At 38.0% G+C, this 27,326-nt stretch overlaps 1 protein-coding gene across 1 annotated transcript; it reads right to left on the bottom strand.

Annotated features, from left to right (window-relative positions):
* Window positions 1-418: 418 nt before the first annotated feature.
* Window positions 419-27,036, bottom strand: LOC113922132 (NKG2-A/NKG2-B type II integral membrane protein-like). The gene is given in 6 exon segments (XM_027593954.1): window positions 419-545; window positions 775-878; window positions 25,162-25,303; window positions 25,844-25,898; window positions 26,371-26,448; window positions 26,850-27,036. Coding segments are annotated over 6 exon segments (693 nt in total).
* Between the last annotated feature and the right edge of the window lie 290 nt (window positions 27,037-27,326).

Below are 27,326 nucleotides of genomic sequence, written 5' to 3'. Positions count from 1 at the left end.
CAAAAACAGTTCTTGATATTATGATTTGTAATTTAAATAGGATTCATATTAATAAATAGCAAAAGCTTAAGAAATGTATAATATGTACCTGGGTATTTATTTTTTATATTAGTATGACATCAACACCAAGTGTGAAACCTCAGGTACACTTTGGACATTGGGTGATAATGATGCATCACTGCAGGTTCATCCTTGTAACAAATAAACCATTTTAGTGAGTGTTGTTAATGATGAGAGAGGCCCTCACCTGTGCGGATAAGGGCAATAGAGGAAATCTCTGTACCTTCTCTTAATTTTGTTGTGAACCTAAAATTGTTCTAAAAAATAACATCTTAAAATATTCTGAGAAAGCAACTATATGGCTTTTGAAGAAATGAGAGAGATGTTTTTCAGATGGTGAGATACCACTATACCAAAATTAGGTAACAAATGTCTGGTGTTTACAAACATATGGTTTTAATTCTAAGCAGGATTCATGACAAAATATGTTTGAGTCAAAGTTGAAATATGAACAATTCTTGTCACTCTCTGAAGATACTGCTGATCTGAAATACAGAGGATTACATCTCATTAATTTAGTAATATATATCATAATATTTTGAAGAATAAATAATTTGACTAATAATTATGTATCAAAATCGAAATATTTCCCATGTCATTGTTCTATGAAACACTGCAATATTTGTGTTTATCTAATTGTTCACATATTAATGTTTTCCCTTGTAAGATTAATTCTTTTATGTCATAAAATATAAACATTCTCAGGAAATTTACGTTTTGGAGAAGAAAGTTGAGCCTTTTGGCCACACAGATAAATTATTATTGATTCTCTGGGAGACTCTAATCCATGAAGAATGAGTGAAGAAGTTCAACAAATACTATGAGAAACAGATTTTATTAGAAGTCAAATAGAAGCTCTCATACTCATTTGAATTTGTACTAACAATAAAGTTAGTTCTTTCTTACTTTATAGTATCTGTGTATATCTATATATTTTGTACCACACCGGACACACTATAAAAGTATCTTACTAGGATTAAGTAAGAGGAGAAACTGACAAAGATAACAATTTTGGGTTTCTGATAAGTGATAAAAGGTTAAAAGTATTTTGTGAAATATTTACATTGGAAAAAATCTTAGAGATTCAAGTAAGAAGAAGCACCTTGTAATTTTCCTGTGTAGCACTGCTCCCATAACTTGCCCCCATCAAGATAGCTCAGTGATCAAGAATTGTAGTTTTTACATTGGAAAAGCTGCAAAAAGCAATGGTGCTTGTGCCACAGGGCAGACTTGATTAGAAGTTGGGAAGGGGACAAAATAGCCCATTGATTTTCCAGCTCAAAGTGCTAATTTTGCTTGGTCATGATGAGGAAAACCCATTCTTTAATTAGTGAGAGCTTGTGGTCTTTATATCAAGCGCTCTGACTCCCATAAATATAATGGGAAGATACTGTAAGGGAAAGTACAACATAAGACTTGACATGAACTCTCTACACACTCTTGGCTAATGGAAAAAAAAATATGCACATAGGGAGAGGAGACCAAGATGAACCCAGTAGAAAGTAAAAGCTGAAGGAGACTTGAGAACTACTAGTAAACTTATGAGCACTCCCCTCCCTACCCCCCCACACACATGCACACACATCACATTTCTGGGCATCAAAGGGATCGATCAACAGAATGAAAAGACAAAGTGGGAAAAAACAGTTGCAAATCATATATCAAACAAGGGATTCATATCCAAAATATACAAGGACTACTACAACTCAGTAACAACAAAAACAAAAACCAAAGAACCCAATCAAAACTGGGCAAAAGAATTAAATAGACATTTTTTTCTAAAAAAAAATGATTGAAAACCATATCAAAAGATGCTCAATATCACCAATGATCAGAGAAATGCAAATCAAAACCTCAATGAGATATCACCTCATACGCTTTAGGATGGATATTATATTAAAAAAAAAAGTGTGTGTGAGGAGGTGGAAAAAGAAGACCCTTGTACACTGCTGTTGGGAATGTAAATTGGTCAGCCATTATGAAGAAGAGTATGGAACTTCTCCAAGAAATGAAAAATAGAATTACCATATGAATCATCAATTCCACATACATAATACATACATAAAATATTTGAAAGCAAGATTTCAAAGAGATAATTGTACACCCATGTGCACTGCAGCATTGTTCACAGGAGCCAAGTGGTAGAAGCAACTCAAATGTCCATCAATAGATGAATGGATCAAGAAAACAGTATGCATATAACAATGCAGTATTATTCAGCCTTGAAAAGGAAGGAAATCCTATTACATGCTACAACATGGATGAAACCCCAGGACATTATGTTAATAGAAAGAAGCCAGTCACACACACACACACACATACAGACACAGACACATACACATGCAAAAAAGTACATCCTCCCATTTATCTGAAGTATCTAAAGTAGTGAAACTGATAGATACAGAAGTAGAATGGTGATTACTAAGGCTTAAGGGGTACATGGAGGAGGGGAATTATTGTTCAATGAGTAGCGAGTTCCAGTTTTACAAAGTGAAAAGTTCTAGAGATCTGTTGGGCAATAATGTGAATATAGTGAGCACTCTAAACCATGTGCTTAAAGTTGGTGAAGATGCATGATGTAGTTAGACGTAATGTAAGTTGTGAGATAGTGTATAAGTCCCACTATATGACAGTCTAGAGAAAACAAAACTATAGAGATAGTAAAAAGATCAGTGGTAGACAGGGTTTAGTGGGGAAGGAAGGATGGATAGGAGGGGCACAGAGGATTTTTAAGGCAGTGAAACTATTCTATATAACTCCATAATAGTTGATACACATCAACTACTTCTCCAAACTCATAAAATGCACAATATCAAGAGCAAACTTTAAAGTACACTATGGTCTTTGGGTGATAAAGATGTGTCACTATATGTTCATCAATTGTAGCAAATGAACCATGTCACTGAGGAATACTGAGAGAGTCTATGCACTACACATGTGCATAGATATAGACAGTAAGGGAATACAGGAAATCTCTGTGACTTGTCTGAGTTTTGCTACAAATCTAAAGCTGCTCTAAGAAAATATCTGTTTTTAACATGGGTAATGGGGTAAATATTATGTTATGTGGTTTGGTTGCCAGAACTTAAAAATAGAAAGACAAACAAACAAAAAGAAATGATCTTGACAGCAGCGAGAGAAAAACTAGTCATTACATTTAGGAAAATAACAATATGGCTAATAGAGGAGTTCTCACCAGAAACAATGAAGAATAAAAGACAGGGAGAGTCAAATTCAGAGCTGAAAAAACAAAAAACAAACCTACTCCTCACACAAAAGAATCTGAAGCAAAACAAAATAAAACAAAATGTCTTGTCAAGCAAGAATTATAAATTATAAATTTAACAAAACAGTCTGTCTAAAAAGAAGGTGCATAAAGACCCCATGATATACACAAAACCTAAGAGAATTTCTTCTTCGTAGATCTGCCCTCCAAAAATATTCTTCAAGCTAAAAGTAGAGGACACTAGATTGTAAAACAAATCTACAAAAACGAATAAAGAATAGCAGAAATGGTAAATATGTCGGTAAATTTTGAAATCTGTATGTGTATTTTCTTCTCAGAATTGCTTTTGGAGATTATTTAAAGCCACCATTATAATGCCATATGGTTGAACCTATACCATATATGGATGCAACCTTGTACTGGTATATGGGCACATGGCGGGGAGGGGGAGAAAACACTTTTTCTTTTTAGTATTTGTTATTTTTTTCGGTGCAAGTTCCCCAAGAATGCTTCATTTCACATCACCAATGTGAAATCATGAATGCAGTAGGAAAAGACATGCATGATGGGTGTTCAGAAGCCAGTACTAGCTGGCTTCAGTAAGGCATGGTTAGAAGTACAGGTTTCCTGCTCTATCTGAAAGTAGAGTATTCATCTGAAACTTTTTCCTAAGCTGAAAAGGTGTAAATTGAAGAAGCAGTTACCATTAATTTATAAGAAAAGTTGTTGAGCATTCCCTGATCCAAAAAATAACCTCTTTTAGGCTTTTCTGATACCTTAAGACACATCTTATTAATGGATACACACAATAAATTGAGCTGAAGCACAGATCTTCAAAAACATGGTTGAAAGCTACACTTGATACTGGGATGCTGAGTATAGTTTCTGATGAAGGAACCTGACGGGGTCACTCTCACTGCTTAGGGTGTGTGCTCCCTCTATAACAAGAAATCTAGCACTGAACACAAGTCTCGCTTTTCACCTTTTTTTAAGATTGGTCTTTCATAAAAGCAAAGTGACATAAAACAAATTTTTTGAAAAATTGAGGCATACATGTAATAGGGGGAGGAAAAGAGCTATGTTAGTGGTGATTTAATATATTTTATCAGAATTTAGTCAGAATTAATTTGAAGTAGATGGCGACCAGTTAATAATATATGTGTGAAGATTGCCATCAGCAAGATGGAGGATAGAGTGTCCCAGAGGCCATCATCCCACAAAAAACAGTAAGAACAATAACTAAACATGGCTCTTGAAACTAAAAATGGCTCAGGGAATGCTTTAGATAACAAAGAATCATCAGTATCCAAAATCTTTAAAGAACTTATCATACTCAACACCCAAAAAACAAAAATCCAGTCAAGAAATGAGCAGAAGACATGAACAGATATTTCTCCAAAGAAGACAAACAAACAGCCAACAGACAGATAAAAAAATGCTCAACATCACTTGGCATGAAGGAAATACAAATCAAAACCACAATGAGATACCACCTCACACTGGTCAGAATGGCTAAAATTAACAGCTCAGGAAAGAAGAAATTTTGACGAGGATGTGGAAAAAGAGAAACCCTTTTACACTGTTGGTGGGAATACAAATTGGCACAGCCATTCTGGAAAACAATATGGAGGTTCCTCAAAAAGTTAAAAATAGAGCTACCCTATGACCTAGCAATTGCACTACTAAGTGTTTTTTTTTTAAAGATTTTATTTAATTATTCATGAGAGACAGAGGAAGAGAGAGAGAGAGAAGCAGAGGGAGAAGCAGGCTCCCAAAGAGCAGGGAGCTTGATGCGGGACTCGATCCCAGGACCCTGGGATCATGACCTGAGCCAAAGGCAGACGCTTAACCATCTAAGCCACCCAGGCGCCCTGCACTACTAAGTATTTACCCAAAGGATACAAGCACAGTGATTCAAAAGGGCACTTGTGTTCCAAGTTTATAGAAGTAATGTTTATAGTACCACAATGGCCAAAATATGGAAAAAACCCAGAGGTCCATCAACAGAGGAATGGATAAAGAAGAGATATATATATATGAGATGGAATATTACTCAGCCATCAGAAAGAAAGGAAAAGAAGGAAATCTTACTATCTGCAACAACGTGGTTGGAACTAGAGTGTATTATGCTATGCAAAAAAGTCAGTCAGAGAGGTTTAGGGAAAAGATGGCAGAGGAGTAGGGGACCCTATTCCAACTGGTCCCCAGAATTGAGCTGGATATCTATCAGACCACTCTGAACACCCATGAAATCAGTCTGAGATATAAGAAGATACATCTGGATCTCTACAAACAGAATATCGTAGGCAGCTGGTTTTGAGGTATGAAGTGGGGAGCCGTGATTCCCCAGGGCAGATATTGGAAGATAAACAGAGAAGGGCGGAGCTGTGGGGATCCTGCACCGCAGGTGAGCGAAACCCTCCCACGCTAGGGACAGGGCACAGATTCGCAGACCAGTAGTGCAGGGGAAAGGACTTTAGGGCAGCCCCCTGGACGGAAAACCAGAGCAGCAGGGCCATGCATGTGTACTGGGGGTGGCTGGCAGTTTTAGAACCACAAAGGGCAGAGACGAGCCCCCATGCCTGACCTGGAGGTGAGGACTAGGAGCCCAGCTGAGGGACGCACAACCCAGGATGCCGCAGTTTATAGCAGCACAAACAGAAAGGGAGATAGTGTGGCCTGGAAAGCTCACTGAAGAACAGACTGCAATCTCTCTGTTCTGAGGCAGAGGGTTGGAAACGATCTCTTATGCTCTGACTCTTGGAAGAGACATGGAAAGTCACCAGGGAAAGCCACCAGAGAACAAAAGCCCCCCCAAAACAGTTTTTACTGAGCCCATCCTCCCCACAGGGGGCAGGGCAACTCTGCCCAAACAGGGTTGCCTGAGTAACAGCAAGGCAGTTTCCCCCACCCACCCACCCCCCAGAAGACAGGCTGGGAGAAAAAGAGACCAACAACCCTAAGGTCCCTATACAACAGGTGCATCTTGCTTGGGTTGTGGTCAATAACTTGGACTCTGTACATTCCCTCAACCACCCCTCAACAGAATGACTAAGAGGAGGAACCCCTCAAAATAGGAAACACTCAGAGACTGTGACTTCTGCCACAGATTTACAAATGGATACAGATATAACCAAGATGTCAGAAGTGGAATTCAGGGTAGCAGTTGTGAAGACAATAGCTAGAATGGAGAAATCGATTAATGGCAACATGGAGTCTCCAAGGGTAGAAATGAAAGCTGAACTGGCAGAACTTAAAAATGCTATCAATGAGATACAATCTAATATAGATACTCTAACAGCTGGGGTAAGCAAGGCAGAAGAACGAATTAGTGATCTAGAAAACCAATTGATAGAAAAGACGGATAAAGAGGAGGTGAGGGAGAAACAACTCAAAATCCATGAAAATAATCAGAGAAATAAGTGACACTAGGAAACGTTCCAATGTCAAAATTATTGGGATCCCTGAGGGGGTGGAGAGAGAGAGAGGACTAGAAGATATATTTGAGCAAATCATAGCTGAGAACTTCCCTAATCTGGGGAATGAAACAAACATTTGTGTCCTAGAGGCAGAGAGAACCCCTCCCAAGATCAAGGAAAACAGAACAATGCCCCAGCATAGAGTAGTAAAACTCACAAATCTTAGAACCAAAGAAACCATCTTAAGGGCACTTAGGGGGAAGAGATTCCTTATGTACAGAGGGAGAAATATCAGAATAACGTCAGACCTATCCACAGAGACCTGGCAAGCCAGAAAGGGCTGGCAAGATATATTCAGGGTATTAAATGAGAGGATCATGCAGCCAAGAATACTTTATCCAGCAAGGCTATATTTTGAATGGATGGGGAGATGCAGAGCTTCCAAGACTGGCAGAAACTGAAAGAATATGTGACCACTAAGCCAGCCCTGCAAGAAATACTAAGGGGGGTTCTATAAAAGGAGAAATACCCCAAGAGTGATATAGAACAGAAATTTACAGACAATCTATAGAAACAAGGACTTCACAGGCAACATGATCACAATAAATTCATATCTTTCAATAATCACTCTTAACATGAATGGCCTAAAAACCGCACACAGTTGCAGATTGGATAAAAAGACAGGACCCATCCATATGCTGTCTACAAGAGACTCATTTTGAACCTAAAGATACATCCAGACTGAAAGTGAAGGGATGGAGATCCATCTTCCATGCCAAAGGACCTCTAAAGAAAGCTGGGGTAGCAATTCTTGAACAAATTAAATTTTAAGCTAAAGACTGTAGTTTGAGACACAGAAGGACACTCTATCATTCTTAAAGAATCTATCCAACAAGAAAATCTAACAATTGTAAATATCTGCATCCCCAACATGGGAGCTGCCATCTACATAAGCCAAATGTTAACCAAAATAAAGAGTCATATTGATAATAATACGTTAATTGTAGGAGATCTCAATACTCCACTCTCAGCAATAGATAGATCATCCAAGCAGAAAATCAACAAAGAAACAAGAGCTTTGAATGACACACTGGACCAGATGGACCTCATAGATATATATAGAACATTCCACCCTAAAGCAACAGAATACTCATTCTTCTCGAGCGCACACAGAACTTTGTCCAGAATAGATCACATACCGGGTCACAAATCAGGTCTCAACTGATACCAAAAGACTGAGATTATTCCCTGCATATTCTCAGACCACAATGCTTTAAAACTGGAACTCAATCACAAGAAAAAAATTGGAAGAAATTCAAACACTTGGAAGCTAAAGACCACCCTGCTCAAGAATGTCTGGGTCAACCAGGAAATCAAAGAAGAACTTAAACAATACATGGAAACCAATGAGAATGAAAACACATCGGTCCAAAACCTATGGGATACTTCAAAGGCGGTCCTAAGGGGGAAATACATAGCCATCCAAGCCTCACTCAAAAAAATAGAAAAATCCCGAATACACAAACTAACTTTACACCTTAAAGAACTGGAGAAAGAACAACACATAAAGCCTAAACCAAGCAGGAGAAGAGAAATAATTAAGATTAGAGCAGAGATCAATGAATTAGAAACCAGAAACATAGTAGATGAGATCAACAAAACTAGAAGCTGGTTCTTTGAAAGAATTAATAAGATTGATAAACTGCTGGCCAGACTTATCCAAAAGAAAAGAGAAAGGACCCAAGTTAATAAAAGCATGAATGAAAGAGGAGAGATCATCACTAACACCAAGGAAATAGAAACAATTACTAGGAATTATTATCCACAACTATATGCCAATAAATTAAGGAACCTGGAAAAAATGGATGCATTCCCGGAAACCTATAAACTGCCAAGACTGAAACAGGAAGAAAATGACAACCTGAATAGGCCAATAACCAATAACTAGATTGAAGAAGTAATCAAAAACCTCCCAAAACACAAGAGCCCAGGACCTGATGGATTCCCTGGGGAATTCTACCAAACATTCAAAGAAGAAATAATACCTATTGTCCTGAAGCTGTTTCAAAAAATAGAACAGAAGTAAAGCTTCCACACTCATTCTATGAGACCAGCATTACCTTAATCCCCAAACCAGGTTAAGACCCCATCAAAAAGGAGAATTTCAGACTGATATCCCTGATGAATATCGATTCCAAAATTCTCAACAAAATCCTAGCTAATAGGATCCAACAATACATTAAATGGATCATCCTTTAAGATGAAGTGGGATTTATCCACAGGATGCAAGGGTAGTTCAACATTTGCAAATCAGTGTGAAAGAACACATTAATAAGAGGAGAGAGAAGAACCATACGGTCCTCTCAATTGATGCAGAAAAAGCATTTGATGAAATACAGCATCCTTTCCTGATTAAAACTCTTCAGAGTATAGGGATAGAGGGAATATTCCTCAAGTTCATAAAATCCATCTATGAAAAACCCACAGTGAATATCATCCTCAATGGGGAAAAGCTGAGAGCTTTTCCCTTAAGATCAGGAACATGTCAAGGATGCCCACTCTCACCACTATTGTTCAACAAAGTACTAGAAATCCTAGCCACAGCAATCAGAGAACACAAAGAAATAAAAGGTATTCAAATTAGCAAAGAAAAGTCAAACTCTCAATCTTTGCAGATGACATGATACTTTATGTGGAAAACCCAAAAGAGCCCACCCCCAAATTACTAGAACTCATACAGCAATTCAGTAATGTGGCAGGATACAAAATCAATGCCCAGAAATCAGTTGCTTTCTTATACACTAACAATGCTACTATAGAAAGAGAAATCAGACAAACGATTCCATTTACAATAGCACCAAAAACCATAAGACACCTCAGCATAAACCTAACCAAAGAGGCAAAGGATCTGTACTCTAGGAACTACAGAACACTCATGAAAGAAATTGAAGACACAAAAAGATGGAAAAACATTCCATGCTCATGGACTGGAAGAATAAACATTGTTAAAATGTCTATGCTGCCCAGAGCAATCTATACCTTCAATGCCATCCTGATCAAAATTCCAATGACATTTTTCAAAGTACTGGAACAAACGATCCTAAAATTTATATGGAATCAGAAAAGACCCTGAATTGCCAAGGAAATGTTGAAAAAGAAAAACAAAGCTGGGGGCATCATGTTGCCTGATTTCAAGTTATATTACAAAGCAATGATCACCAAGACAGCATGGTAGTGGCACAAAAACAGACATATAGACCAATGGAACAGAATAGAGAGCCCAGATATGGACCCTCAACTCAATGGTCAAATAATCTTCGACAAAGCAGGAAAAAATATGCAATGGAAAAAAGTCTCTTCAATAAATGATGCTGGGAAAATTGGACAGCTATATACAGAAGAATGAAACTCGACCATTCTCTAACAGCATACACAAAGATAAACTCAAAGTGGACGAAAGACCTCAATGTGAGACAGGAATCCATCAAAACCCTAGAGGAGAACATAGGCAGTAACCTCTTTGACATCAGCCACAGCAACTTCTTTCAAGATACACCTCCAAAAGCCTGTGAAACAAAACGGAAAATGAACTTTTGGGACTTCATCAAGATAAAAAGCTTCTGCACTGCAAAGGAAACAGTCAACAAAACAAAGAGGCAACCCACAGAATGGGAGAAGATATTTGCAAATGACACTACAGACAAAGCGCTGATTCCCAAGATCTATAAAGAACTTCTCAAACTCAACACCAAAAAACCAAATAACCATGTCAAAAAACTGGGCAGAAGACATGAACTGACACTTCTCCTAAGAAGACATACAAATGGCTAACAGACACATGAAAAAATGTTCATCATTAGCCATCAGGGAAATTCAAATCAAAACCACATTGAGATACTACCTTATACCAGTTAGAATGGCAAAAATGGACAAGGCAAGAAACAACAAATGTTGGAGAGGTTGTGGAGAAAGGGGAACCCTCTTACACTGTTGGTGGGAATGCAAGTTGGTACAGCCACTTTGGAAAACAGTGCGGAGGTTCCTTGAAAAATTAAAAATAGAGCTACCCTATGACCCAGCAATTGCACTACCGGGGATTTACCCCAAAGACATGGATGTAGTGAAAAGAAGGGCCATATGCACCCCAGTGTTCATAGCAGCAATGTCCGCAATAGCCAAACTGTGGAAAGAGCCAAGATGCCCTTCAGCGGATGAATGGATAAAGAAGATGGGGTCCATATGTACAATTATTCAGCCATCAGAAAAGATGAATACCCAACTTTTATATCAACATGGATGGGACTGGAAGAGGTTACGCTAAGTGAAATAAGTCAAGCAGAGAAAGTCAATTATCATATGGTTTCACTTATTTGTGGAATGTAAGGAATAGCATGGAGGAACATAGGAGAAGGAAGGGACAAATGAAGGGGGGATATCAGAGGAGGAGAGGAACCATGAGAGACTATGGACTCTGAGAAACAAACTGAGGGTTTTAGAGGAGGGGGCGGTCAGGGGATGGGTTAGCCTGGTGATGGGTGTTAAGGAGGGCACATACTGCATGGAGCACTGGGTGTTATACGAAAACAATGGATCGTGGATCACCACACCAAAAACTAATGATGTATTGTATGGTGACTAACATAATATAATTTGATTTGATTTAATTTAATTAAAAAAAAGAAAAGAAAAAGTCAGAGAAAGACAGATACCATATGATTTCACTCTTATGTAGAATTTAAGAAACAAAACAGGTGAACATAGAGGAAGGGAAGGAAAAATAAAATAATATGAAAACAGAAAGGAGGGCAAACCATAATGACTCTTAACTATGGGATACAGACTGAGGGCTGCTGGAGGGGAGATGGGTTTGGTGATGGGGTAACTGCATGTTGGGCACTAAGGAGGGTACTTGAAATGATGAACACTAGGTGCTGTTTGCAACTGAGGAATCAGTGGATTCTTCCTCTGACACTAATAATAAAATGTTAATTAAATTGAATTAAAACATTTTTAAAAATCATCTTTTTTTAAAAGATTTTATTTACTCATTTGCAAGAGAGACAGAGAGAGAACAAGCAGAGGGAAAGGCAGAGGGAGAGGGAGAAGCAGACTCCCCGCTGAGCAAGGAGCCCGATGCGGGACTCAATCCCGGGACCCTGGGATCCTGACCTGAGCCGAAGGCATACGCTTAACCATCTGAGCCACCCAGGCGCCCAAATTTAAAAAATTTTTAAAAAGCCAAAAAACAAGGAAGCATCAAAAACCTGGTGGAGCTCAAAAATCCAGGATTGCTAAATAAACTAAAGAAAGCATTTTACCTGCATGACCCAAACCTCCAGCTGAGAGCTGCCTTGCACCTGGAGGAATACACTCAGAGGGAGTCACCACATGGAGAGAAGAGGAACAGGAGAACCCAGCAAGCTTCACCTTTGTGGACATCAGCAAATTTTGCAACAGAGTTGCCTACTAATGCTGATCCCCTCTGATGGAGCAGCACAGAGTACCCCAGCCCCTCGCATTTATTACCAGAGGCTGGAGCTGTTGCTATGGGGAGACTGGCCTTCAGGGGCCCCAGGTGCTGCTCTTAGAGATTGGGCAGCATTGCATCTCACTATATACAGCATTAGAGATGACTCTGATTTTTGCCCACCCCTAGTCCCAAGTTGGGGCTCTGTCTCAACATTACTTGGGCAACTTTGCTGACCTGAACCCTGCCCCCAGGTCCTAAGACATGCTTTGATTGCCACTAGTGGTGCATGCTGCTGCTTCCCTGTGCCCCCCCAGTGGGATCCATGTCATGACACTCGGTCTTCATTGTAAAGGATGCTCTGAACTCCATCCCTATCCCAGGACTGGACTCTGAACTGCCATTGCTAACACCAAGTTGCTGCTGCCTGGACACTTTCCTCCACCTATGGCAGCCCAAGACTCTGACCCATCATTGCTCAGGCCAAGCTCCCACTGCCTTGAGTCCCATCTCATAGGTCCCACAGGAGGGCTCTGAGTCCTCATTATATTGTCGCATCCCAAGACACACTTTCAACTCCTGGGTCACAGCTTGAACTGTTATGGGGGCTAGGCTCCTAGAGCTCTATGTCCAGCTCCCTGGGTCCTGACACATGGTTTGAACAAACCTCCACTGGATCATGCTGCTGCTATCTTGTGACTGCTACTCAGGACAGAATTGAAACTTTGACTTACTGTCCTCAGACTATGCTGATACTATACCCCGTCCCCCAGGCCTAAGCCCCCACTGAACCTCGTCATCCCAAAGCCCATGTCACTGCTACATTCCTCCAGCTAGCCAGAGTCACAAGGTGAGCCTCTGAGATGCAAGTACAGTTTCCAGGGAATAGGTGCATGTGTCTCAACCCCAGACCCCAGTGCCATGGCCACAGCAAGTGAACCTGTGCACCAACACGCAGTTGCTATGGTTGTTCCATGTGTGCCTGATCCTGGATGACAGCTTCAATACTGCGCTGAGAGCTCTGAGGTCAGCATGTCATACCAGACACCAGGATCCTCGCAGCAAGAATTTCTTCCCATGGATGAGACAGGAGAGAGTGGGATGATATATGTTTAACGTGATCAAAGAGAAAATGACCTGTCAACCAAGAACACCTCACTCATCAAAACTGTCATTCAGAAATGAAGTAGAGATAAAGACTTTGCCAGCATCCCCGAGGATGGTGTGTCAAAGTTTTCACTCTCACTGCAGATGGCGGTCAGAAGAGAGCAGCAGTGTGACCCCAGGGGTGGTCCGTTAATGTCACATGCAGAAGAAATTTGAACTATTAGACCTGCTTTAGAGAAATGTTAAAGTGAATTCTTTAGGTTGAAATAAAGAGACATAAATGTATCAAATGAACATATTATAGGCCTTAAATTTATACAATGTTATATGTCAATTACATCTAAGTAAAAAACCCACAAAGAATATATTTGTAATACCTACAGCTCCTACTAAGGAAATAACTTAAGAGTATAGCTAAGACATAATGGAGGAATTAAAATGGAACACTAAAATAATATATGTTTAATACAAAATATGTCAGATAAGGTGGAAGAGAAACAAAGACATAAACATAGAATAAATAGGAAAATGGCAGACCTAAATACAATTATTCTAATAATGACATTCATGTGAATTAAATAAATATTCCAATCAAAAGATAGAAATTTTCTCCCAAATGAAAAGGTAAGATCCATCTATATGCTCTATGTAACAGACACATGTTAGACTTAAAGGCACAAATAGATGTAAGTAAAAGGATAACAAAAGATCTACCCAAGAAACAGTAACCCCATAAGTAAGCAGAAATGGCTATTCTAATATCAAAGTAGCTGTTAAAACAAGAAATATTATTAGAAATTAAAAAAAAATTTCAACATGTTAAGACTGTCAATATAAGAGGAAAATAAAGCAATTATAAACATATATTATTCACCTAACAACAGAACCCTCAAACACATGAAATAGAAACTGATAGATTTGGAAGGATAAATAAACAATTCAGTGAGTATAGGTGGAGATTTAAAAGCTCTTCCATCAGTAAGTGAGAGAATAGCTAGTCACAGAATCAAGAGGCCTATGGAAGACTGTCAAAACACCAGGAACCAGCTTGACATAATTGACATATATAGAAAGTATTCTTGTAGGATATAATTGGGATCAAACATTAAAAGGATGGAAATTTTCAAAGTATATTCTCTGAAGACAGAGGAATAAATTAAAAGCAACAACAGAAAGAAATTTGGGGAATTTCCAAACATGTGGAAAGTGACACACTACTGAAAAGTTTATAGTTCAAAGATGAAATCTGTGAAAATACATTGTACTGGATGATACTAAACAGAATATATCAAAACTCAGGGTGAAACTAAAGTGGTGTTTAGAGACAATTCATAGTTTTGTCACTTATACTCAAAAGGAAGAATGTTATAAATGCATGAGCTGAGTAGCTTCCTTCTCAAGGAACTGTACAGAGAAGAACCAATTGAAGATAGAAAGAAGAAATAATAAACATATTTAACTGAAAGGTGATTGTGATGTATGTACAGTAGAATAATTCACAGTAGCCTCAAACAGATCAATACCCAAATATTCAAGGGCATCAGCAATAGCATGGATGGATACATTGTAGTAGAATCACACAACGGAACAGGAAGGATTATGGACAGTTTACAACTTCATGCAACTGTGTGGATGAATTGCACAAGTTTAGCTTCACCTGAAAGAGCCAAAAATAAAGTATGCATACTGTATGATGCCATTTACATAAAGTGTTTTTAAAATGAAGATAAGAACAAGAAAGGGACATTCTGCAGTGCTGATAAAATTCATTTTCTCATTCTGTGTGATGGTGACACTTGAAAATTCAGCCCTTTGTTGTTGGCATGTATAACATTGCATTCATCTCTATGTACATTATAGCACAATAAAATTATCATAAGAGGATATTATGAAAATATGCAAACATATTTAAAACTAGACATAAAATTGAAAAAAATCCTACCAAATACAACTTGTGGAAACTAAAACAAAATTAAACAAAAATATCAGAAGTGTCTTCCAACTTCTAATACCATTTTATCTGTAATGCAGAAAGCATTTTACAATCAGTTACAGAATATTTAGATGTTTATGAATGAAGAAAAATGTAATGCCAATGAAATACCAAAGAAACACTTGTAGGGTAGAAAAAAAGGGGCTGGGGCGCCTGGGTGGGTCAGTCGGTTAAGTGGCTGCCTTCGGCTCAGGTCAAGATCCCAGGGTCCTGGTATTGAGCCCCACATCGGGCTCCCTGCTCAGCGGGAAGCCTGCTTCTCCCTCTCCCACTCCCCCTACTTGTGTTCCCTCTCTCACTGTCTCTCTGTCTAATAAGTAAATAAAATCTTTAAAAAAAAGGAAAAAAAAGAAAAAGGGCGAATACATTATGTGTTATGTGCATTTTGATGGAAATACTAAAAAAAAAGGAAATTACAGGTTAATGGTGATCATAAATAGATTTGGACAATGTGTAAAACTAAAAGGCTGTGACAGAAATAGATTTATTGAAGCATACCATGTTGGATTTACATTTGAAATGCCATAAACTATCTGTCATATTAGCAGACTAAAGAAGATCAAGTCATGTAATTTCTCTGATGTAAAAGGCAACTGATAAAACTAATATCCATTCTTAATTTTAAAAAAATATTTAGAAAGATAGAAATAAAGAGGGAACATCTAGGCAAACTTCTAGAATAAGTATGATAACTCTGAAAAAGAACTATAATGAATATACTGTTTACACAAAGGATGGTTTTTAAGTATGAAATTGACATAAAAATACATAGCGAGGTTAATGAAACAGATTAGAGAGTACAAAATATACCCACATATATATGGAATGGAGATTTCAAGAAGGATGCAAAGTCAGTTAGTGGAGGAAGTAAAATCTTTTCAACAAATGTTGTGGATGAGCACTGAGTGTTGTACGTAAGTGATGAATCACTAAATTCTACACCTGAAACTAATACTGCACTGTATGTTAACTAACTGGAATTAAAATGAAAACTTGAAAAAGAAAAAAAAATGAAATTGTTATGGAAACAATTCAGTATCAATAAAATTAATATTTATATACCTTATACTATATAAAGATGCTAATGTTAAAAATTACTCATACATAAATGTAAACTATAAAATTTCAAGGATATATATATATATATCACATTACCTAAAGTGGGCCAGAGATTTCTTTTTTTTATTATTTTATTGTTATGTTAATCACCATATATTACCTCATTAGTTTTTGATGTAGTGTTCCATGATTCATTGTTTCTGCAAAACACCCAGTGCTCCATGCAGAACGTGCCCTCTTTAATACCCATCACCAACCTAACACATCCCCCCATCCCCCTCCCCTCTAGAACCCTCAGTTTGTTTTTCAGAGTCCATCGTCTCTCATGGTTCGTCTCCCCCTCCGATTTCCCCCCCTTCATTCTTCCCTTCCTGCTATCTTCTTCTTTTTTTTTTCTTAACATATAATATATAATTTGTTTCAGAGGTACAGATCTGTGATTCAGCAGTCTTGCACAATTCACAGTGCTCACCATAGCACATACCCTCCCCAATGTCTATCATCCAGCTACCTCATACCTCCCACCCCACCCCCAACCACTCCAGCAACACTCAGTTTGTTTCCTGAGATTAAGAATTCCTCATATCAGTGAGGTCATATGATACATGTCTTTCTCTGATTGACTTATTTCACTCAGCATAACACCCTCCAGTTCCATCCACGTCGTTGCAAATGGCAAGATCTCATTCCTTTTGATGGCTGCATAATATTCCATTGTATATATATATACACCAATTCTTCTTTAACCATTCATCTGTCAATGGACATCTTGGCTCTTTCCATAGTTTGGCTATTGTGAACATTGCTGCTATAAACATTGGGGTGCACGTACCCCTTCAGATCCCTACATTTGTATCTTTGTGGTAAGTACCCAGTAGTGCAATTGCTGGATCATGTGGTAGCTCTATTTTCAACTTTTTGAGGAACCTCCATACTGTTTTCCACACTGGTTGCACCAGTTTGCATTCCCACCAACACTGTAGGAGGGTTCCCCTTTCTCCGCATCCCTGCCAACATCTGTCATTTCCTGATTTGTTAATTTTACCCTTTTGACTGGTGTGAGGTGGTATCTCATTGAGGTTTTGATTTGGAGTTCCCTGATGCCGAGCGATGTTGAGCACTTTTTCATGTGTCTGTCAGCCATTTGGATGTCTTCTTTGGAAAAACGTCTGTTCATGTCTTCTGCCCATTTCTTTATTGGATTATTTGTTCTTTGGGTGTTGAGTTTGATAAGTTCTTTATAGATTTTGGATACTAGCCCTTTATCTGATATGTCATTTGCAAATATTTTCTCCCATTCTGTCGGTTGACTTTGGTTTTTTTGACGGTTTCTTTTGCTATGCAAAAGCTTTTTATCTTGATGAAATCCTACTAGTTCATTTTTGTCCTTGCTTCCCTTGCCTTTGGCGATGTTTCTAGGAAGAAATTGCTGCAGCTGAGGTCGAAGAGGTTGCTACCTGTGTCCTCCTTTAGGATTTTGATGGACTCCTGTCTCACATTGAGGTCTTTCAACCATCTGGAGTCTATTTTTGTGTGTGGTGTAAGGAAATGGTCCAGTTTCATTCTTCTGCATGTGGCTGTCCAATTTTCCCAACACCATTTGTTGAAGAGACTGTCTTTTTTCCATTGGACATTCTTTCCTGCTTTGTCAAAGATGAGTTGACCATAGAGTTGAGGGTCCATTTCTGGGCTCTCTATTCTGTTCCATTGATCTATGTGTCTGTTTTTGTGCCAGTACCATAGTGTCTTGATGATGACAGCTTTGTAATAGAGATGGAAGTCCGGAATTGTGATGCCGCCAGCTTTGCTTTGCTTTTTCAACATTCCTCTGGCTATTCGGGGTCTTTTCTGGTTCCATACAAATTTTAGGATTATTTGTTCCATTTCTTTGAAAAAAGTGGATGGTATTTTGATAGGGATTGCATTGAATGTGTAGATTGCTCTAGGTAGCATTGACATCTTCACAATGTTTGTTCTTCCAATCCATGAGCATGGAACGTTTTTCCATTTCTTTGTGTCTTCCTCAATTTCTTTCATGAGTATTTTATAATTTTCTGAGTACAGATCCTTTGTCTCTTTGGTTAGATTTATTCCTAGGTATCTTATGGTTTTGGGTGCAATTGTAAATGGGATCGACTCCTTGATTTGTCTCTCTTCTGTCTTGTTGTTGGTGTATAGGAATTCCACTGATTTCTGTGCATTGATTTTATATCCTGCCACTTTATTGAATTTCTGTATGAGTGATAGCAGTTTTGGGGCGGTGTCTTTTGGGTTTTCCACATAAATTATCATATCATCTGCGAAGAGTGAGAGTTTGACTTCCTCTTTGCTGATTTGGATGCCTTTGATTTCTTCTTGTTGTCTGATTGCTGTGGGTAGGACTTCTAATACTATGTTGAATAGCAGTGGTGATAGTGGACATCCCTGCCGTGTTCCTGACCTTAGGGGAAAAGCTCTCAGTTTTTCCCTTTGAGGATGATATTCGCTGTAGGCATTTCATAGATGGCTTTTATGATATTGAGATAGGTACCCTCTATCCCTATACTCTGAAGAGTTTTGATTAAAAAAGGATGCTGTACTTTGTCAGATGCTTTTTCTGCATCTATTGACAGGATCATATAGTTCTTGTCCTTTCTTTTGTTAATGTATTGTATCACATTGATTGATTTGCGGATGTTGAACCAACCTTGCAGCCCAGGCATAAATCCCACTTGGTCATGGTGAATAACCCTTTGAATGTACTGTTGGATCCTATTGGCTAGTATTTTGGTGAGAATTTTTGCATCCATGTTCATCAAGGATATTGGTCTGTAATTCTCCTCTTTGATGGGGTCTTTGTCTGGTTTTGGGATAAAGGTAATGGTAGACTCATAAAATGAGTTTGGAAGTTTTCCTTCCATTTCTATTTTTTGGAACAGTTTCAGGAGAATAGGTATTAATTCTTCTTTAAATGTCTGGTAGAATTGCCCTGGGAAGCCATCTGGCCCTGGGCTTTTATTTCTTAGGAGATTTTTGATGACTGCTTCAATTTCCTTAGTGGTTATAGGTGTTCAAGTTTTCTATTTCTTCTTGGTTCAATTTTGGTGGTTGATACATCTCTAGGAATGCATCCATCTCTTCCAGGTTATCTAATTTGCTGACATAGAGTTGCTCATAATATGTTCTTATAACTGTTTGTATTTCTTTGGTGTTGGTTGTGATCTCTCCTCTTTCATTCATGATTTTGTTGGTTTGGGTCATTTTTCTTTTTGATAAGTCTGGCCAGGGGTTTATCAATCTTGTTAATTCTTTCAAAGAACCAGCTCCTAGTTTCATTGATCTGTTCTACTGTTCTTTTGGTTTCTATTTCATTGAGTTCTGCTCTGATCTTTATTACTTCTCTTCTCCTGCTGGGTTTAGGCTTTATTTGCTGTTTTTTCTCTAGCTCCTTTAGGTGTAGGGTTAGGTTGTGTATTTGAGACCCCTCTTGTGTCTTGAGAAAGGCTTGTATTGCTATATACTTTCCTCAGGACTGCCTTTGCTGCATCCCAAAGATTTTGAACAATTGTGTTTTCATATTCATTGGTATCCATGATTTTTTTTAATTCTTTTTTAATTTCCTGGTTGACCCATTCACTCTTTAGTAGGATGCTCTTTAGCCTCTATGTATTTGAGTTCTTTCCAACTTTCCTCTTTTGTTTGAGTTCTAGTTTCAAAGTATTGTGGTCTGAAATTATGCAAGGAATAATCCCAATCTTTTGGTACCAGTTGAGACCTGATTTGTGATCTAGGATGTGATCTATTCTGGAGAATGTTCCATGGGCCCTAGAGAAGAATGTGTATTCCGTTGCTTTGGGATGGAATGTTCTGAATATGTCTGTTAAGTCCATTTGGTCTAGTGTGTCATTTAAGGTCTTTATTTCCTTGTTGATCTTTTGCTTAGATTATCTGTCCATTTCAGTCAGGGAGGCGTTCAAGTCCCCCACTATTATTGTATTGTTGTCAATGTGTTTCTTTGCTTTGGTTATTAATTGCCTTATATAATTGGCTGCTCGCATGTTAGGGGCATAGATATTTACAATTGTTAGATCTTCTTGCTGGATAGACCCTTTAAGTAGGATATAGTGTCCTTCCTCGTCTTTTATTACAGTCTTTGTTTTAAAATCTAATTTGTCTGATATAAGGATTGCCACCCAAGCTTTCTTTCGGTGTCCATTAGCATGGTAAATTGTTTTCCACCCCCTCACTTTCAATGTGGGGGTGTCTTTGGGTCTAAAATGAGTCTCTTGCAGACAACATATCAATGGGTCTTTTTTTTTTAATCCAATCTGATAACCTGTGTCTTTTGATTGGGGCATTTAGCCCATTTACATTCAGGGTAACTATTGAAAGATATGAATTTAGTGCCATTGTATTGCCTGTAAGGGGACTGTTACTGTATATTTTCTGTGTTCCTTTCTGGTCTATGAGGCTTTTAGGCTCTCTCTTTGCTTAGAGCATCCCTTTCAATATTTTTGGAGGGCTGGTTTCGTGTTTGCAATTTCCTTTAGTTTTTGTTTGTCCTGGAAGCTTTTTATCTCTCCTTCTATTTTCAATGACAGCCTAGCTGGATATAGTATTCTTGGCTGCATATTTTTCTCATTTAGTGCTCTGAATATATCATGCCAGTCCTTTCTGGCCTGCTAGGTTTCTGTGGATAGGTCTGTTGCCATTCTAACGTTTCTATCATTATAGGCTACATATCTCTTCTCCCGAGCTGCTTTCAAGATTTTCTCTTTTTCTCTGAGACTCGTAAGTTTTACTATTAGATGTCGGGGTGTTGACCTATTTTTATTGATTTTGAGAGGGGTGCTCTGTGCCTCCTGGATTTTGATGGCTGTTTGCTTCCCCACATTACGGAAGTTCTCTGCTATAATTTGCTCCAATATACCTTCTGCCCCTCTCTCTCTTTCTTCTTCTTCTGGGGTCCCATTTACTCTAATGTTGTTTCATCTTATTGTATCATTTATCTCTTGAATTCTGCCTTCATGATCCAGTAGTTGTTTATCTCTCTTTTTCTCAGCTTCTTTATTTTCCATCATTTGGTCTTCTATATCGCTGATTCTCTCTTCTGCATCATTGATCCTAGCAGTTAGTGCCCCCAATTTTTATTGCACCTCATTAATAGCCTTTTTGATTTTGACTTGGTTATATTTTAGTTCTTTTATTTCTCCAGAAAGGGTTTCTCTAATAACTTCCATGCTTTTTTCAAGCCCAGCTAGTATCTTTAAAGTCATGATTCTGAACCCTACTTCCAAAATCGCACTAATGACCGTATTGAGTAGGTCCCTGGCAAATGGTACTACCTCTTGTTCTTTTTGTTGAGGTGATTGTTTCATCTTGTCATTTTGTCCAGTGGAGACTAGATGAATGAGAGAAGAAAATGCTAACAGGTTAACAACGACCCCAGAAAATATACTCTAAACAAATCAAAAAAGACCTGAAACCAGGGGATAATACAGGGAGAGAAAAAAGAAAGAGAAAAAAAGAAAAAGATAAAAACAAACAAAAACAGAACAAAACAAAACAAAAAAACCAGAATATGTTCAGATATGATCAGGCTGGTGTATAGATCAGTGCCACACACTAGATTTTGGGTGTATTTTGGTCTGTTAGAAGAAAGTGCCTCCTAAAAGTTTATCGAAAGAAAAACTTATATACATACAAGATAAGGGTTGATATGATGGAGGGATGGAATATGACTGTAAAGATGAAAATTATAAAGATTTTTTAAAAAGGAATTGATAAGAAAGTGTTTGAAAAAATAAAGAAGAGGATTAAAAAATAAGGAAAGAAAGAAACAAACAAAAGGGGGGGAGAGAATGTGATCAGGCAGGAGACTGGAACAAAGCCATACACTAGAGATTTAGGGTATACTTTGATACATTAGAAGAAACTATATCTCAAAATTTTAAAGAGAGAACAACTTATATATATATGCCAAAATTAAGGGTAAGTACTATGAAGGGATAGAATATGACTCTAAAAATGAAAAATAAAAATGTTTTTTTAAAAAAGGGATTGATAAGATGTTGGTTGAAAAAAGGAAAAAGAAAACTTCAAAAAAAAATAGTAAAAAAAAATTAACTTTGAAAGACTAATGAATCATGGTAAAAAAGCCGTGAATTCTATGTGCAGTATTCCCCTAGCGCTGGAGTTCTCCCGGTCTCATTGCTCAGTAAACTTGGTCTTGGCTGGCTGTTCTTGCTGATCTTCTTGGGGAGGGACCTGTTGCCATGGTTCCCAAATGTCTTTGCTGGAGGCAGAATTGCCCTGCCCTTGCTGGTCCGGGCTAAGTAATCTGTTTGGGTTTGCTCTCAGGAGCTTTTGTTCCCTGCAAGCTTTCCATACAGCTTTGGAGGACAAGAGTGAAAATGGCGGCCTCCCAATCTCCGCCCGGGAGGAGCTGAGATCTGGGGCCCCGCTCCTCAGTGCGCCCCCAGAGAAAACGGTCAGTCACTCCCATCTCCCCGGTCTCCGGCCGCACTCTGTGCTCACCCGGCCTGTGACTGAGCATTTCTATCTCTGGCACCCGAGCCCCTGTGGAGTCTCCAAACCCAGCAGATCCCTGTGGTGCGCTCCCGTGCTGCTCCTCCTGGGGGAGGAAGGGGAGTCTCCCAGGATCTGCCGCTTGTTGGGTCCTTGCTGGAGGAGCAGTGGCCCAACTGTCTCCGATCACAGTTTATGGCAACCCCAAGCTGAGAGTCTGCGTCTCGGCTCCGTCTCTGCAGCCGGCTTCCCTGCTCTGATACCTGGGAGCTCTGCCACACTCAGGCACCCCTGGTCTTTCTGTGACCCCGAGGGTCCTGAGATCACACTGTCCCATGAGGGTTCCACCCCCACTTAGCCCCTGGAGTGACGTCCCTCAGCAGAGCCGACTTCTCAAAGTTCTGATTTTGTGCTCCGCAGCTCTATCACTTGCCAGAAGTGGCCGATGGAGGCCCCCTCCCCCGCCATCTATCCTCCCAAATATCGCCTCAGATTCACTTCTCCGCACGTCCTACCTTCCAGAAAGTGGTCGCTTTTCTGTTCAGAGAGTTGTTGCTATTCTTTTCTTCAATCTCCTGTTGAGTTTGTAGGTGTTCAGAATGGTTTGATCCCTATCCAGCTGAATTCCTCAGACCGGCCGAAATCCAGGTCTCCTACTCCTCCGCCATCTTGCTCCACCCCCTGGGCCAGAGATTTCTTAAAAAGAATACCAAAAGCATGATCCATAAAAGAAGAAATTGATGAAGTGTAGTTCATCAGGACAATTTCTACTCTTTGAAGAGGAAAGAAAGATAAATCATAGACTTCAGGGAAAATATTTACAAATTATACATCTCATAAAAGACTTGCTGCCAGGATACTTAATGAATTCTCAAAATACAATCACAAAAATTAAAAATATAACCAAAATATTTAATAGTTAACTTCATCAAAAACCATATATGGATGGCAAATAAGTACAGGAAAATATGCTCAACACTATTAGTCTTAGGAACATTCTAATTAAAACCACTACAAATCAGACTTCTTGTTCTGGAAAGATAGAGAAGATAAACTTTTTGCTATTCTTTCTATCAGATACAGCTAAAAGCCCTGGACAGTATTTACAAGACAACACAAGAAGATTCAGACAGGTGATGAGAAAGCTGACAGACCTGGCACTCTAGATCTAAGGAATGACATGGCTGTGAGTGCCCTGGAATTTCTCTTTACCTGACATATACCAGATTGGTGAGAGAGAGGCTGGCAACCCACAGACACCAATGAGGACAGACAAAAGTCCCCAAGATGTTTTTTCTCTCCAGTTAAAATAAGGAGAAAAATCATGTTAGGAGACAGAAAATTTTTAGACACTAAGTGCATTGTCCTTATCAAAAACCATGGACTATTATCCAACAACAATATCACTCAGGAATGCAGGAGAAATCAAGACATTCTGTGATAAAGGAAAACTATGAAAATTATGAAACCCACTTTGAAAGAACTGCTAAAGGGAACTTTCTAAACAGAAATTAAAAGATAAAAGAAGGAATCTTGGGTCATGAGGAAGAAAGAGAACAAAAGAAAGAATAAAACTATCATTAGGTCTAATGGAATTTGTTTCAGCTCTTGTGTTGTCTAAATTGTTTGATAGTTGAAGCAAAATTTCCACTTGAAGCCAAATTTTAACATCTATGTGATTCTCAATGTAAGTAGAGAAATATTTAGGAAAATTATAAGTAGGACACAGTGAAGGAAGGTAAGGCTCTACATTTAAAGTGCTGTGGTTGTGATAGGCTGTAGACTGTGATATATGTGTATATGATTATTTATATAAAGATATCTAATATCTATATTATTTATATAAAGCAGATTAGAGCACATCTGACTATATATATTGTTATATATATGAAGTTACTTATAAAGAAAAGATCTACTTCGGTATAAATTATACTCCATCAATTAGGTGATGATGTAGAAAAGTGTAACCTTTAATTTTATCTGACAGCATCACAAACAGAGCATCACAAAAAATAAATTCCCAATGGGTCATAAATTCTTTTTAAGAGTTAAAAAATAAAGAAATAAAGAAAAATAGATAAATCCTAGAGAGTAACATAGGAAATTATATTCATGTACTTTGACTAACTTCTGAAAAAGTCCAAAGCAATCACCAAAATGATAATTTGGACTAGAGTAACATTAATAAATTTTCTCATTAAAAGACTCTACTTTCAGAGTAAAAATGCACTTCACAGAGTCAAAAATCTATTCGCATCTTATAAACTCAGAAAAGAGCTCATATCCAAAATATGACAAGGACTGGAAACATTTGAAATCTTACCATGTCCTCTTTATCTACGTAGAGCAGGTTAGAGTTGTTAGAAGCACAGGACGTCAAACTCTAATTCCATGATTTTCTTTCAGTGCTAATGTAATAGCAATTGTTGGAGTATGTAAACCACTCTTTTGGACAATGGCCACAGTGATAAACTAAAGAAAGATTATGAGATATCATCCCAAAGAATCTTGAATATTAACAAATTCAAATAAATTTACATACTCACATATGTATACACATATGTGTGCATAACATATCCATGTACACTCACAGGATGGTACAAATAGAACAAAATATGCTTACACACACTCATCAGAGTATGGTCAGCCTATCATTCCCTAATTTATGTGTTCATATAAAGCAAACACACAAGAATATCCATCTCTACATGTCCTGAGAGTCACTGAACAAAACCACTATTTTAGAATAGCAAAATGATTTATCTCTTATCATGTTATAGCAGGAGGCAATTTGAGGCAATTGGTAATAATGGATATGGGGATTTAAATGAGTATTTCTTCAGATTGTTACATTAGAAGTAGCACTCTCCTATAATCATTATTTCTGAAAGTTTATTACATTATTTTCTAATTTATTTTACCCCAAAAAATCTATTATCATCTTTTCCTAGCCTAAGATAGAGATAGAATAGAACCTATACAATATCAAATTTTGAAAATTATGTACCTTTGGGGTCCTTGTTTCCAGAGACGTTTGGTTCTGCTCTGGTCCTTCAGTAACTAGAAAAATTAAAACAATCTTCATACAAACTTAATATTAAACTAAATAAATCATAATGATTTGAGTTTCTTAGTTTGAAATTTGGTGTATTTAGAATGAGAAAATTCTGTAATAAAATTGATTTTACCAGTAAGTAATTAATGAAGTAATGAATGTGTGTGGGAAAATGTTTCAAAAACCTAAAGAATCAAACCTCACCACTTCTTATAGTATTTGGTTTACACAATCTCAAGAATTAATTTGTGTATTTCTCAATAAGGTCTCTGCTATAACTTCTCTTTGAGTCATGAAATCTGAACATATTTGTAATACTTTCTACATTATTGTTATTTCTAATGTGACAAATTTAAAATAACCATTCCAAACTTAGAGGAAAATGACATAATACAATTCCATAGTGTTATGCAATATTTCGAGGCACTGATCATTAAAGTGAAAAATTCCCTTGTAGTCATTCAAACACTTACTTACAGGGAATGACAGCTATTGTGACCACAGTGGACATCAAGACAAGGCAGATGATTCCCAGGATCCCAGCAATGAGTTTCCCTGCACATGAATAAGTAGTAGGAAGAGAAATGAAAATGCTGAGAAAGGATGGGCAGAAATAATCCTTTAAGAAATTTACATACAAGAGAACCAAGGATGCTCAGAGAGTCATATATAAAAATTTGGAACCCAAACCCCTATCTACCATTGTAATCTTCTCTCAGAATATATCATTACATTTGGAGTAAACATATTACCCCATGAGGTAGTAAAGATGAATTACAACAATGCCTGAACAGTTAGTCCTCAGATTTCAATTACAATACCATACTTCTACTCCTCTCTCTATATGATCACAAATGAAAAATATGGGAGATCATTCCCTACTCATTCCCTACATCCCCACACCCCAACTGCACATCATAATACAGTTTATACTGTGTGTGTATTAAATGTTTTACCTTTACAGTGAGAGTTTTTGTCCTTCCTTTGAAGATCCTGAGAAGCATTTTGAAGATTTAATTCTGCATAGATTATTTCCTGTTCAGTTACTGAAATGGAACTTTTAGTGCCCTTAGCTTTCATTTGATGTCTTTTTGAGCCCTTAACCTGATTGAGTTCTGTATAGGTAATGCCTTGGTTATTCATCTCTGCAGCTGAGTAGTGGCAGGCACAGTGCTGAATGGAACTGTACTGAAGGACTTGATGAATAGAATATGCAATAACAAGATTGCTAGGACAGTCACACTGGGTGGAGTGTGTGGTGAGTGATAGTACTCATTTGCAGTTGGGCAATGTAAAATCTGGTACTAGTTTCCTTAGAGCTTTAAAGAAGTGTTTCATGATAGAATAAGTTGTTTTAAAATAATACATTATATGTTAAAAAAAAAAAGATAGTAGGAAGGGAAAAATTAAGGGGGGAAATTGGAGGGGGAGAT

The sequence above is a fragment of the Zalophus californianus genome, chromosome 9, assembly GCF_009762305.2.
Source record: "Zalophus californianus isolate mZalCal1 chromosome 9, mZalCal1.pri.v2, whole genome shotgun sequence".
Classification (NCBI taxonomy): domain Eukaryota; kingdom Metazoa; phylum Chordata; class Mammalia; order Carnivora; family Otariidae; genus Zalophus; species Zalophus californianus.
The sequence above is the reverse complement of the archived record's forward strand: the minus strand, read 5'-3'. Positions and strand labels throughout refer to the sequence as shown.